Source organism: Eutrema salsugineum, unplaced genomic scaffold (genome assembly GCF_000478725.1).
Source record: "Eutrema salsugineum unplaced genomic scaffold, Eutsalg1_0 scaffold_11, whole genome shotgun sequence".
Classification (NCBI taxonomy): Eukaryota; Viridiplantae; Streptophyta; class Magnoliopsida; order Brassicales; family Brassicaceae; genus Eutrema; species Eutrema salsugineum.
The window spans coordinates 10,171,841-10,186,403 of record NW_006256901.1 but is presented as its reverse complement, the minus strand read 5'-3'; the positions used below and the strand labels follow the sequence as shown (position 1 = coordinate 10,186,403).

Here is a 14,563-nt window from a genome sequence, read left to right as displayed (position 1 = left end):
TTCTGATTGGCATTGCCATACTGAAATCTCTGGAACCTCTGATTCCCAATGTAGTTAAGCTCCTCCTGGGTTAGACCTTCTTCACTTATGTTCTCAAAGATTTGAGAAGGTTCCTCATACTCTCCTACAAAGTGCATTGGCTTTTGAGTGGTGAATTTCAACTTGTCCAATTCATTCCTCAACTCCTTAACTTCTCTAGTGAGCCTCTGTTCTGAGCTTGAACCTTCAGATCTATTTGATCTGTCATAGTCTTCACCATAAGTGTCTTTGCTCATTGCTAAGTTCTCCACTAGCTCTAAAGCAGCATGAATCTCCTTTCCCAGAAAGTTTCCATTAGAGGCAGTATCCAGCTGGTTTCTAATCTTGGGAAGAGCTCCTCTATAAAGTGTGCTGAGAAGAGAAGCCTCACTAAACCCATAGTGTGGGCATTGGTTGGTGTAGCTCCCGAATCTCCCATATGCTTCACCAAAACTCTCATTGCTGTGCTGAGTGAAGCTAGAGATTGGGTTCCTCAAATTAGCAGTTCTGGAGGTGGAGAAGAACTTAGATAGAAATGTCTGCTTGCATTGCTCCCACGTTTGAATGGAGCCTCTTGGAAGATTCTTCTCCCATTGCTGAGCTTTGTCACCAAGACTGAAGGGGAATAATCTGAGCTTGAAACTGTCCTCAGAAACTCCATTTATCTTTGTCAGGTCACACACTTTATCAAACTGATCCAAGGGATCTTCCATTGCCAATCCATGGAACTTTGAGTTCTGAACCATATTCAACAAGGATGCCTTCACTTCAAAGTTGTTGTTTTGCACAGGTGGTGCTTGAATTCCAGCTCCATACTGATGAGCATTGGCCCTGTCATTCTCTCCAACATAGACCTGTGGTTGCTCATATCTCCTTTGCTGGTGTTGGAAGGGCTGATGTTGGTGGTGCACCTGTTGTCTATGCTGTACATTGGCCTGATGCCTCTGCTGATGAGCTGGAGCTTGTCCCTGGTGGACATAAGCTTGCTGTTGATGCACCTGTTCCTGATGAACATTACCCTGATGTAACCCTTGACCAACTCCATTACCAGTTGCATTACCAGCTCCATTACCCTGAGCATGTTGCTCCTGAGCCGGTTGCTCCATGTCAACCACATGCTCTCATTGATCTTCCATTTCAGCCTGATCAATCTGTCTTCCACGCCTGTCCCTTCTCCTCCTTGGTACCAAAAGATTTATGTTGTCGTTTAAGGGGAAAGGTGGACCACAACTTCTTGATCTGGACCTGGTGTTCATGCACTTGAAACTCACAAACAGAACTTGAAAGTAATCAGTAAAAACAAAAAAAATAAGTACTTGATCTCAAGAACAGATCAGAGCTTAATGCTAAACATTCCACAATTTGGCAACAGCGACTTTTTAGGTCTCAGGGCTATCAATCCCCTTGTCAAAGTAGCACAAAAGAGGTTGTCAATCCAAGAATGTGGTGATAGACATTAAGCTATGTGATCAGTTTCTCAATTCAAGTAAACATGTGAGGTTTTGATTGATTAATGACAACTAAAAACTTAAAACAAGATTAATGATTAAAGAAATGATCAAACAAAGACAAGCAAATAACAAATGGTTGATGAGAATGTATGTATGATGATGAGAAAGATCTTAGACATGATAGTGGATTAGGGTGCCTTCAGTGTTAAACTAGTGAGCTAATGAATCATGTGATCAAGCAAACCATTCAACTTAAATATCATTAATTAAGCTAATCCTCTCATGAATGTACTTCTATGCTAAAACAGTTTCTAACCTAATCAACATTAGTGAAACATGAATCAATAAGCATTAAGAACCAGTTTAATCTGTCATTTAAGCATATAAACAATCATTCCCATGACGAATAACACTTAAACCTCTAACAACCTTGGTTCAGGCATTTCATCAAACACTTTTGGTGCATGAAATGCCCAGAATCTAGACCACATATGATGTGTATGGATCTAGCATTAAGAACAGGTTGTAGAGAATGGAATATGAATGATCTAACCCCTAAGCTCACTAATCTACCACTTAAGCACCCTAATCTACATATCTAAGACCTTAATATGGGGATTACTCACTAATCATAATCAACACACTAGATCCTTTGCAAGATGTGTTGTTAATCATGATTAGAATTGTGTAAATGAAGATGGAGATGATAGATTAAGAAGAAGACAGCTTTAAACACAAAGATTTCTCAAACTCTCTTGATTAGAACCCTTAAAAATCGATATTACTCTTCTCAAAAGGGGAGTCTTTCACAAAAGAGGCAAGAAAACAAGGAATAAAGCTTAAGTCTTGGGGATCAAACCCTACAAACAATATATAGGTCTCTAAAAACGAACCGGGTCAGCCCAGAACAAACCAGGTCCTGACCCGGCTTTAGTGGATAAAGTGACGAATGTGCGAGTTGGTCAGGAGCCTCCCAGGTCGCATGCCCAAGTCGCACAGATGAAGAAACAGTCTTGTGAGCCTTAGTTCCCTTAGTCTCAGCCGCATGCTCATCTAGGTGTGTTTTGCGAGTCTTTGTGTGATTCAGTCCTTTTCCTCTTCAACTCGCATGATCAAGACGAAATCTGGGGAGGATATGTGTGCGACTTGGTCCTCATGTAATCCCAAGTCGCATGCCTAAGTCGCACAACCGAAGAGAGAGGCTTGAACGAGATGAAATCCATGTAAGCTCAGCCGCATCCCCATCTAGGTGTGAATTGCGAACCTTCATGCGGCTAAGTCTTCTCTGCTCCTTAACTCGCATGACCATGTAGCGGGGGCCTTCAGGGATTTGTGCGGCTTGGTCTCCATCACTCCCAAGTCGCATGACCGAGTCGGTGTAGATTGCGAGTCTTCATGCGGTTCAGTTCCAGGCTTGGCCAACTCGCATGCTCAAGTCGCACAGTTGTGGACTTAGCATTTTTCTTGCTCGGGAACCTTAGACTTTATCCAGTGGCACCTTACTCGCACATCTCAACACGCAGCTCACCTCCAGGCATTCATCTTCAGGCGTTGCAAGTTAACCAAGTCGCAAGACTATCTCGCAGCATTCAGGTCTCCTCGGACCACTTCACACTCAGGGATGAGTAACTTCCGGGATACTGGTCCGAATGGTGTGATTCCAGTTTCACTGGACAGAAGACTCAGATATCGTCAACTTTGGTGTAGGGCTCGAGCTCAGGTTACGTCGGCAAAGGCTCCGTTTCTCCAGTTCTTTGACGTGCGTTGCTTTGGTCTTTTATCAGCTCCGAGACATGCACTTCTTCCGATCGCCGCAACTTTCAGCTCACAACTCTAAACGGGACGATCTCAATTGTTCTGGAAACAATACTCATTCCTCTTGATTCTTTATGAAGACACCGGAGGTTTAATCGCATTGCAAGTCCTTCGTCCCACGCGATCAAATTGAGGGTTTTGCCTGTACCAAACCATCTGTCCGAGTTGCTGTACACAGGTGAGGGCTCCTCCATGATCCCAGATCCAAGTTGCTCCCAAAAGTCACCAAATGACCTGAGAACACTCCAAAAATGCAGTACACTCTAGGACCTAATGCAAATCCTAAACAAAGCTAGAACCAAGGACAAACTCTAACAAAACTAGCTAAATGTATGCATGAGACTCAATCTTTGGACAAAAAATGCAATCCTAAATATGACGAATTATGAATATATCAAGACTCGTCAATACTCACGATCTCGCCGCAGGTAGGTTTCCACTCATACGGAAAAATCGCCTATTTCATTCTAGGGCTGATACTTAATGAAAACTTGCGCAACACTAACTCTCTAGATCAGATACTAGGTGATCGATCAAGCATACATGCAATAAGAACAAGAATAAACAGAGAACAAAGTTGAAATCCCAGATCTATAAACCTAGATTTCTTAATCGATTATGAGAGCCCCTTTCGGGAACCCTAAGCCCAACTCGAGATCTACTCAGACAAGGCTGAGGTCGACATCATCATTGGTTTTAATAAAAGTAATCAAAAAAAGTAAAGAAAAGAGATGAAGAAAGCTTCTCTATTGAAGAACTCGGACTTGAACAATCTTCTACCGAAATCGCATAGAAACGGCTAAAGGAAAAGGGTTTCTGTAAAGTTTGAAGGGTTGTCTCTAAAAACGACCTAAATGACAAGTATTTATAGTTTTCAATACTCCATGGTCTCTAGGGTTCCGGAATTGAGGCTGAGAATGACTTTGGGCTTCAGAAATATGGGCTTTAGTTTGGAGTTAGCCGGCCCCGGTCGGGAATGACATGACCACAGGAAATAGGTGGCTGGCCGCGGTCGGGAGGCTTGTGACCGCGGGGAATGGGCTGTTGGCCGCGGTCCCGTAACATGCTGGCTGTCTTCGAGTGGCTCCAGGGCTAATGGAATATCTTGAGATCCAACCGTTGGAATGTCTCCAAACCAAGTGCATTTGAAAGCTGGTTGATTCTTCTATAAGTTGTCCAATTTTGAGGGTGATCAGACAGTGAGAAGGTCTTCGTCTCTCCATGAGAGTTCTGATGGTCTGCATTTATCCAAAATAGTCTTTTTGTTCCAATTTGTGCCTCTTTATCTGATAACTAAGAGTTTTCAAGGCTCTTTGTAGAGGTTACCAATCCCCTGTCTTGTAGTACAAGGGGTTTATCAATCCATATGTGGTGTTAGACACTAAACTATGTGATCAGATTCTTAATTCAAGCAAACAAGAGTGGTTTTGATTGACTAATGATAATTACAAACTTAAAACAGGATTAATGACTAAAGAAGAACTAAGCAAATGACAAGTGATGAGAATGTATGTATGATGATGATAAAAGTCTTTGATAGTGGATTAGGGTGCCTTCAGTGATAAACTAATGAGCTAATGAACCATATGATCAAGCAAACCATTCAACTTAAACATCATTAATTAAGTTAATCCTCTCATGAAGGTATCAACTTCTATGACAAAACAGTTTCTAACATAATCATCATTAGTGAAACATGAATTAACAAGCATTAAGAATCAGTTTAATCTGTCATTTAAGCATATAAACAATCATTACCATGAGGAATAACACTTAAACCTCTAACAACCTTGGTTCAGGCATTTCATCAAACACTTTTGGTGCATGAAATGCCCAGAATCTAGACCACATATGATTTGTATGGATCTAGCATGAAGAACAGGATGTAGAGAATGGAATATGCAAGATCTAACCCCTAAGCTCACTAATCTACCACTTAAGCACCCTAATCTACATATCTAAGACCTTAATATGGAGATTACTCACTAATCATGATCAACACACTAGATCCTTTGCAAGATGTGTTGTTAATCATGATTAGAAGTGTGATTTGATGATAATAAATGATAGAACAAGATGGTAAACACTCTTCAAATCGATATTAAACTCAAAAGCAAGGTATAACAAGTGGTTTTTCACCAAAAAGGAAAAGAGACTAAAAATGGGATAAATGTTCTCTCCAAATTAGGTCTAATAACTATTTATAGGAGCCTTAAACGAACCGGGTCAGCCCGGAACAAACCGGGTACTGACCCGGCCTTGGTGGGTAAAAGATGAGTTTGCCACGGTCCAGCATGTTCTTGGTCAGGCCGTGGCAAGTGACCGTGTCAAAGTCTTGTTCGCGTGTTCTTGGATGAATCTTGGTGCCACGGTCTAGCAAGTCTTGGTTCAATATCCGTGGCAAGTGGTCGTGTCAAACGCCGAAAGTTTGTGCAAGGTTGCCACGGCCAAGTCCTAGACCGTGGCATTCAGACCGTGTCAATCGCCGAAAGTGTGTAAAAAGTTGCCACGGTCAAGTCCTAGACCGTGGCATTCAGACCGTGTCAATCTCCGAAAGTGTGTAAAAAGTTGCCACAGTCAAGTCCTAGACCGTGGCATTGAGGTCGTGTCAAGAGCCGAATGTTTGTACAAAGTTGCCACGGTCAAGTCCTAGACCGTGGCATTGAAACCGTGTCAAGTGCTGAATGCTTGTAAAATCCTTCCCGGTCAAATGTTACTTTGCCACGGTCAAGTATAGACCATGACATGAAGATCGTGTCAAACGCCGAAGGATGGCAATTAAGTGCCATGGCCAAGTGTGGACCGTGGCATTCCATCGTGGCATCTTTTGCTTAGCTCGCATCGTTCAGGGCTGCTTGTACCACTTCGCATTCCGGAAGGCTTAACTTCAAGGATATTGGTCCGAATTGTGTGATTCCGGTTGCAGAGGACAGAAGACTCATATATCTCCAACTTTGGTGAAGGAAGCTTCGGTGCTTGGGAAGTGGAAGGCTTCTTGGAGGGCTCATCTTCGCAGTGCATTTACACGATCAGAGAGAGGCGTCTAGACATGTGTCCATTCCGGAAACGTTATCTTCCTGCTCATAGCTCCGAATTGAATGATCTCAGACGTTCTGGAAAGAGGACTCAAATATCGCTGATTCTTATGAAGGCCCTGGAAACTGAATCGGTCTGTAAGTGCACCGTCCTTCGCATTCTTCAGAGCTCATCGGCTTGGTCCAAAACGGCAGCGAGACAGGAGTTTCTTCCGACGAGCTTAGCTTTCTGCTCACGCGTCTGAATTCCATGATTTCACTTGCTCTGGAACCGTGATCCAATCCTCTCTAACCTTTATGAAGCACCCGACAGCTGAATCGGACCGGAAGGTTCCCCGGACAGGCGATTTCGGAAACGTGTTTGCACCCAGAGATTTTGGCCGAGGAATCATCAGTCGGTACGCATTTTGGCCGATAAAATCCACCCGCGGTACGTGAGAATGGCCGAGAAAAACCTTCCTGGTCCGCGAGAATGGCCGAGAACCTCCTTTCAAGCTTTGACCACCAGTTCTCTTCATGGATTCACCTCTTCAACTCCAAATAGCTCCAAATGCACCTGATAAACACTCAAAACATGCAAAGACTCATTGGGACCTAATGCAACTCCTAAGTCCTAAAACAAACCCTAAGGACCTAAAATGCATGAAATAAGACATGGTTTGGAATGAAATATGCAACCTAAATGATGCAAATTATGAACATATCATTATCCCAAATTACCTGAAAAGTCTTTTAAAATCTGAAAACATAGAAAACCTTTGAAAACCTTTGAAAATGGAGTAAAAACACCTGTAAAAGACATTAAAATGGTCAAAATCCGGTGTTATCAGCATGCTACTTGAAGAATGCCAAAAGCTAGCAAACGGCCCAGCTTCAAAGAGTCAAGATATTTGGCCCCTTTTACCAAATCAAGCCCAAGTCTACATGCTGACTATCTCACCAATGAACCAAGACACTTAAGAGGGAAGATTCAAGTCTAGTCAAAGATACACTAGTCGTGGCCACCAAATAAGGTAAGTGTTCAATCAAGATTTATTCCTTTGACTAACTGAGTTTCTTGTCTTTGATCTTATGCAGGGACAATTTAGTTTAGTAGTCTTTTATTTCCTTTTTTTGTGTCCTTTAATGTAGCATTTTAATTTACAAGTCCTGTTGTTTTGAGTCTTTACTTTTAAAAGTCCTGTTGTTTTGAGTCTTTTTATTTCTTTGAGTCTAAGCTGCTAGGACCATTATATAAGGTCCCATTAGAGCCTTGTAATTTTTCACCTTTCATATCAATAAAAATCGAACTTTCTTCAAACCAGTTTTCTTTGAGAGAAACATGTTTAACCCTTTGCTCTAGTTGAGACCAGTACCTCCTAGATCAAAGTTCTCGTGTTTTATCACAAGTCTTACACAACTTGTGTGGTGCACATCGATCCACCACTGTCACTTAGCCATTTACATCGATCCAATTATCTAGAGTTGCTCATTCACTTGGATCACCCCTTGGCCACCGATCAAAGCTTTGCTTCCGAGATAATATTAGCCCTTGACAGCTTGGTGCTTGTATCATTTTTGGTATCAGAGCTGAAGTTCCTTCAGCCCATGTTTTATCTATCTATTTACATCTTTTCATTTCTGTTTAATCATTTGCTTCCTTACACCATATATAAAAAAAATAAAAACAATTTGCATCTAGTTTCACTTATCATTTTCGTTTTGTTAAAACAAAAAAACAAAAAACAAAAAAAAATCATCATATCATATATTTTTGCGTTCTTCCTGCATTTTCATTTGATTATTGTCTAAGTTGTTTCATCAGAGAAAAGTTAAAAAAAAAACAAAAAAAAATAATTAGTCCTGAATTGTTGTGTCGATTTCCAAGTTTAGGTGCATCAAGTCAGACTTTCCTTATTTGTTTCAATCACGTTTAAATTCATTCTCTTCTAAGTTGTTAATTATTTAGACAGCACCAATTTCCTTATTTGTTTAGTTTGTCATTCCAAGTTAACAAAAAAAAAGGGGCATAAGTACATTACAAGACTTTCCATTTTTATTTTGATCAGAACTAAGCAAATACCTTTTTCCTTTGTTTCTGTTTTGCGAGAACCAAAATTCCATAAGCAGCTATGGGAGAGGAGAGCAGCAATGCACAAGACCCTCTTCATCAACTAATAATCTCTATGAGAGACGAGATCAAGGCCTTAAGGCAAGACTTTGGAGATAGACTTAGCCATCTGGAGCAAGCACCGAGGGTAACTCTACAGCCAACTCGCCATATTGGAGGATTAGGAACCGGACTCAACACCACTCAGAACACCGGAACCAATCCAAGACACAACGGAGTGCGCATCAACGAACCACACATGACCGAAGACGACTCTTTTCAAGATGAAGAGCCAAACCCTAGGCGTCAAAGACACTGCAGGCAAAGGCGACATGTGCCACAAGACGATTATGGAGATGCTGATGACGAAGAGTATACACCTTACTCTAGACAGAACCAGAACCACATCAAGCTGACCGCACCTAACTTTGCTGGAAAAGTTGATCCGGAGGCTTATCTAGATTGGGAGAAGAGGATGGATCACATCTTCGACTATTACAATCACCCTGGTCCAAAGAGAGTAGCACTAGCAGTGGCTCAGCTCACCGACGGTGCACTTACATGGTGGGACAGAGAAGTGTCAGACCGCAAGAGGAGCCGCTTGAGAGCTATTGATACATAGGTCGACATGAAAGACCTGATGAGGCAAAGGTATGTTCCCCCTCATTTTTATAGAGACTTACAGCGTTGTTTTCGAACTCTTAAACAGGGAACCAGGACTGTAGAAGAATACTATGAAGAGTTTGAGCGCTTGAGGAATCGTTTGGAGCTTCATGACGACGAAGTAGCTCTAATGGCGCAGTTTCTTGATGGTTTGCAAGAGAGGATCAGCCGCAAAGTGGAGAGACAGGTATATCAAGACTTCAAAGATCTTTTCCATTTGTCTATACAGGCAGAACAACACATCAAAAAGGAGATCACTAACACTAGAAGCAAGCCGCAAACCACTTGGAACACCAACTTCAACAAACCACTCGACAAAGGCAAGAGTGTGGAAATTAATTCACGTTTCAAAGGCAAGGCGGTTGAAACAAGCAAAGACACCAGACCAGAGGCAGGTAAGACTAATAACCCTCAGCATGCAAGAGATATTACTTGTTTCAAATGCAGGGGAAGAGGTCATATGTCTCGCGAGTGTCCAAACAATCGAGTGATGCTCATGACCGAGGCTGGAGACTATGAGTCACATGATGAAGCTGATGTTCAAGAAGATCAAGATGATGAGTATGGTGACATAGTTTATCCAGACACAGGAGAGCTCCTTGTCACTAGACGTGTATTAAGTGTAATGTTGGAGCCAGCCGAGACCATACAAAGAGAAAACATCTTTCACAGCCGTTGCACTATAAAGGGGAAGGTATGTAATCTTATTATTGATGGTGGGTCTTGTACTAATGTTGCAAGTGCTCACATGGTTGATAAGCTAGGCCTTGAGAAAACTAAGCATCCACGGCCCTATAGGCTGAGATGGCTCGATGATAAGGTAGAGCTTAAGATTACCGATCAAGTCACCATTCCATTTAGGATAGGAAACTATCAAGATCAAGTTTTATGCGATGTAGTTCCTATGCAAGCTGGTCATTTATTGTTAGGTAGATGATATGATCGTGACCAGCTCAGAGGAGGAGGAACCAGAGGTAGCTGGCAGGATCACTCGTTCCAGAGCTAGAGAGATGGCTAAGGAGGCTCACGCACTCATGGCCGCAGCGGACATCGATCAACTGGAGGCTGGAGCTCACATCTTCAACATCTCTATCTTGAAGAATGAAGAACCCAGTAACAATGACTAGGTAACTTAGGTGATGATTCTGTACTCTTTTCCTTGGTGAGGATTTTGAAAGGCAAGGAGGTTCTTCTCCAAGGTTTTTAACGAGGCAGAAATCATTGCTACGTCGAGTTACTTAGAAGTTGTTACTAATGGGTAATAACGTGCAAAGTCACAATGACTTGTGCACTAGTTGTTTTAGGCGCACCACTTAAGATTTAGAAGGGACGCCTCGCTGTTTTATTTTTAAATCAAACTTCGTGTTGTTTTTATTTCAAACTTCATGTAGTTTTGTATTAGAGCTGCGATTTTCTCTCTTAGTCTATAAATTAGAGAAAATCGCCTAAGTGTTATTCAGTGAAGAATTTTGATCAAACTTTTAACGTGTTCTTCTCTCTTTTTGATTTCTGAGAACTAAAAACTCTGAAATTCGAATCTCTTAAAAACTAATCTGTTTACAAGAGATTCTTCTATCTCATCATCACCACACCATCAATTGATCATCTCATCATCACCACACCATCTCGCATCCACGATCCGATCCACAAGCCACCATCACTTCTCGTCGCATCGATCCATCATCGCGATCATAAGCCATCGTCACTTCATCGTTGTGATCTGTCCATAAAATCGCAGCATCTACAGCCTTTTTCTCAGAGTAGATCACCTTGGATCGTATCAGTAGACCATGGTAATTTGATAGAGAAACTAAGCATGATGGTAGGACTAATATGTATACTCTTATGCATAACAAAAGAAAAGTTAGTTTAGCACCTCTTACACCATCACAAGTGCATGAACTACAAATACAAATGCTTAAAGAAAAAGAAAGTATCTCTAAGTCAAATTTTCTTGTTCAGCCTAGCTATGTTAGAAAAGTTTTTTCTGCAAAACACACAATGCTACTAATGATCTTTAAGGAGATTTTGAGCGCAGGTTTAGGTGAACTTGAACTACAACCGGAGATCACTGATTTACTTGACAGGTTTAAAGATGTGTTCCCTGAAGAAAAGCCTGAAGGATTGCCACCCATTCGAGGCATAGAGCACCAAATAGACTTCATACCGAGAGCAGCTTTACCAAACAAACCAGCTTACCAAATGAGCCCTGAGGAGTCCAAAGAGTTGGAGAGGCAGGTCAAGGAGGTTTTAGACAAAGGATATGTGAGGGAGAGCCTCAACCCTTGTGTCGTTCCTGTCCTATTGGTGCCAAAGAAAGATGGCTCCTGGCGCATGTGTGTAGATTGCCGAGATATCAACAACATCACCATCAAGTATAGACACCCAATTCCAAGACTCGATGACATGCTTGATGAGCTTAGTGGAGCTACCTTGTTCTCAAAGATCGATCTAAAGAGTGGATACCACCAAGTGAGGATGAAAGAAGGTGATGAATGGAAGACTGCCTTCAAGACCAAGCAAGGTATCTATGAGTGGATGGTGATGCCCTTCGGCCTCACCAATGCACCAAGTACTTTTATGCGTCTAATGAACCAAGTTCTTAGAGCATACATCAGTAAGTTTATTGTTGTTTATTTTGATGATATTTTAGTTTACAGCAAATGTTTATCTGATCATGTGTCACATCTTGAGCTTGTTTTAAAGACTCTTCGACAAGAAGGCCTTTATGCAAACTTAAAGAAGTGCGCATTCTGCACTGATAAGTTGGTTTTCCTATGTTTTGTTGTGAGCTTGCAGGGATTACAGGTTGATGAGGAGAAGATAAAAGCCATCAAAGACTGGCCGGCCCCAACAAACATTAGTCAAGTGAGGAGCTTCCATGGGTTAGCAAGCTTCTATCGGCACTTTGTCAAGGATTTCAGTAGTATAGCCGCACCTCTCACTGCTGTGGTGAAGAAAAGTGTTGGTTTTACCTAGGGAGAAGCTCAAAAAAATGCATTTGATACTCTTAAAGAGAAGCTCACCAATGCACCAGTTCTAGCTCTGCCCGACTTCAACAAAACATTTGAAGTGGAGTGTGATGCATCCGGGATTGGCATAGGAGCTGTAATAACACAAGGAGGAAAACCAGTGGCGTTTTTCAGTGAGAAGCTTGGAGGAGCTACGGTTAACTATCCAACGTATGACAAAGAGTTATATGCTCTAGTTAGAGCTTTGGAGACTTGGCAGCATTATCTGATGTCAAGAGAGTTTGTGGTCCACACTGACCATGAAACACTTAAGCACCTTCGAGGACAAACCCATCTCAAGAGGAGACATGCCAGGTGGATGGAGTTCATTGAGAATTTCCCCTACATTATCAAGTACAAAAAGGGCAAAGTCAACATAGTGGTGGATGCTTTATCACGAAGACCTGCACTCATCGCAACTATGGAGGCCAAAGTTATGGGGTTTGAGTTCATCAAAGACCTTTACAAAGAATATCCAGAGCTAGGAGAGAGCTTTGAGGAGTGTAGCAGGGGAACTCATGGCAAGTTCTACATCTATGAAGGCTTTATGTTCCGAGACAAGAGACTTTGTATACCGCAATGTTTTCTTAGGGATCTTATTGTCCGAGAAGCTCATGGAGGAGGAATGATGGGTAACTTTAGAGTAGACAAGACACTTGCAGTGGTGAAAGAGAACTTCTATTGGCCTCACCTCAAAAAGGCTGTAGAAGCTCATTGTGCACGATGCATGATCTGCAAGAAGGCCAAGTCTAGAGTACATCCTCACGGCTTGTACTTACCATTACCGATTCCTACAGCACCATGGGTTGATGTTTTGATGGATTTTGTGCTGGGGCTGCCAAAGATAAAGCACAAAGACTCCATATTTGTAGTGGTGGACAGATTCTCCAAGATGGCACATTTTTTACCTTGTGCAAAGGTTAATGATGCATCTCAAACGGCGGATCTATTCTTCAAGGAGGTGGTGCGCTTACATGGAGTGCCAAGAACCATTGTATCTGACCGAGATAGCAAGTTCTTAAGCCACTTTTGGAGAACCTTGTGGAAGAAGCTTGGCACTAAGCTTTTGTTCTCTACAACTTGTCACCCCCAAACAGATGGCCAAACTAAGGTGGTGAACAGAACCTTATCTACATTGTTAAGGGCCACTCTTGGAAGAAACATGAAGAACTGGTTAGAGTGCATAGCCTTCATCTAATTCGCCTACAACAGAGCTCAGCATTCAGCTACAAAGATGTCTCCATTCGAGATAGTCTATGAATTCAACCCCAAGACCCCAATGGAATTCACACCATTACCACCAGCTGAAGCCGTGAGCTTAGATGGAGAAAGAAGTGCTGATTTAATAAAGAAACTACATCAAAAGGCAAAGGAGAACTTGGAGAAGAGAACTGAACAATATGTGAAGCACGCCAACAAAGGACGCAAAGAAGTGGTGTTTGAACCAGGAGATTGGGTATGGCTGCACATGAGACATGAAAGATTCCCAAACCAAAGGAGTTCAAAGCTAGCACCAAGAGGAGATGGACCTTTCAAGATACTAGAGAAGATCAACAACAACGCCTACAAACTCGAACTACCAGGTGAGTTTAACATATCTTCAACTTTCAATGTATCTGATCTAGCTCCCTATATTGCAGATGATCCAGTTTTGAGGTCAAAACCTCTTGAAGAAGGAGGGAATGATGAGGCCATTCAAGCTGAGCCAGACTTAACCGAGCCACAACTACAAGATGTCGAAATACCAGTCATTCATGAAGGCCCAATAACAAGACAAAGAGCTAAGATTCTTCAATACAAGTACAACCAAAGCATGCTACAAGCAATGTCTCAAGTGGATCAAGAGAGGCCAAGAGAAGACCATGAACAAGTGGAGCCACATAATGAAGCCCATCAACAACAAGCTTGGACTGGATTACTTGAAGAATGCCAAGAGCTAGCAAACGGCCCAGCTTCAAAGAGTCAAGATATTTGGCCCCTTTTACCAAATCAAGCCCAAGTCTACATGCTGACTATCTCGCCAATGAACCAAGACACTTAAGAGGGAAGATTCAAGTCTAGTCAAAGACACACTAGTCTCGGCCACCAAATAAGGTAAGTGTTCAATCAAGATTTATTCCTTTGACTAACTGAGTTTCTTGTTTTTGATCTTATGCAGGGACAATTTAGTTTAGTAGTCTTTTATTTCCTTTTTTTGAGTCCTTTAATGTAGCATTTTAATTTACAAGTCCTGTTGTTTTGAGTCTTTACTTTTAAAAGTCCTGTTGTTTTGAGTCTTTTTATTTCTTTGAGTCTAAGCTGCTAGGACCATTATATAAGGTCCCATTACAGCCTTGTAATTTTTAACCTTTCATATCAATAAAAATCGAACTTTCTTCAAACCAGTTTTCTTTGAGAGAAACTTGTTTAACCCTTTGCTCTAGTTGAGACCAGTACCTCCTAGATCAAAGTTCTCGTGTTTTATCACAAGTCTTACACAAC

General features: G+C 41.8%; 1 protein-coding gene and 1 non-coding gene across 2 annotated transcripts; both read left to right on the top strand.

The window, feature by feature from the left end:
- Window positions 1-411: 411 nt before the first annotated feature.
- Window positions 412-518, top strand: LOC112090091. Its single transcript, XR_002901449.1, has one exon. It is a non-coding gene; the product is annotated as a small nucleolar RNA R71 (small nucleolar RNA).
- A 12,798-nt stretch (window positions 519-13,316) lies between these two features.
- LOC112089851 lies at window positions 13,317-14,123 on the top strand. The gene has a single exon (XM_024160605.1). The coding sequence runs from the start codon at window positions 13,317-13,319 to the stop codon at window positions 14,121-14,123; it is 807 nt and encodes a 268-aa protein (XP_024016373.1).
- The last annotated feature ends 440 nt before the right edge of the window (window positions 14,124-14,563 follow it).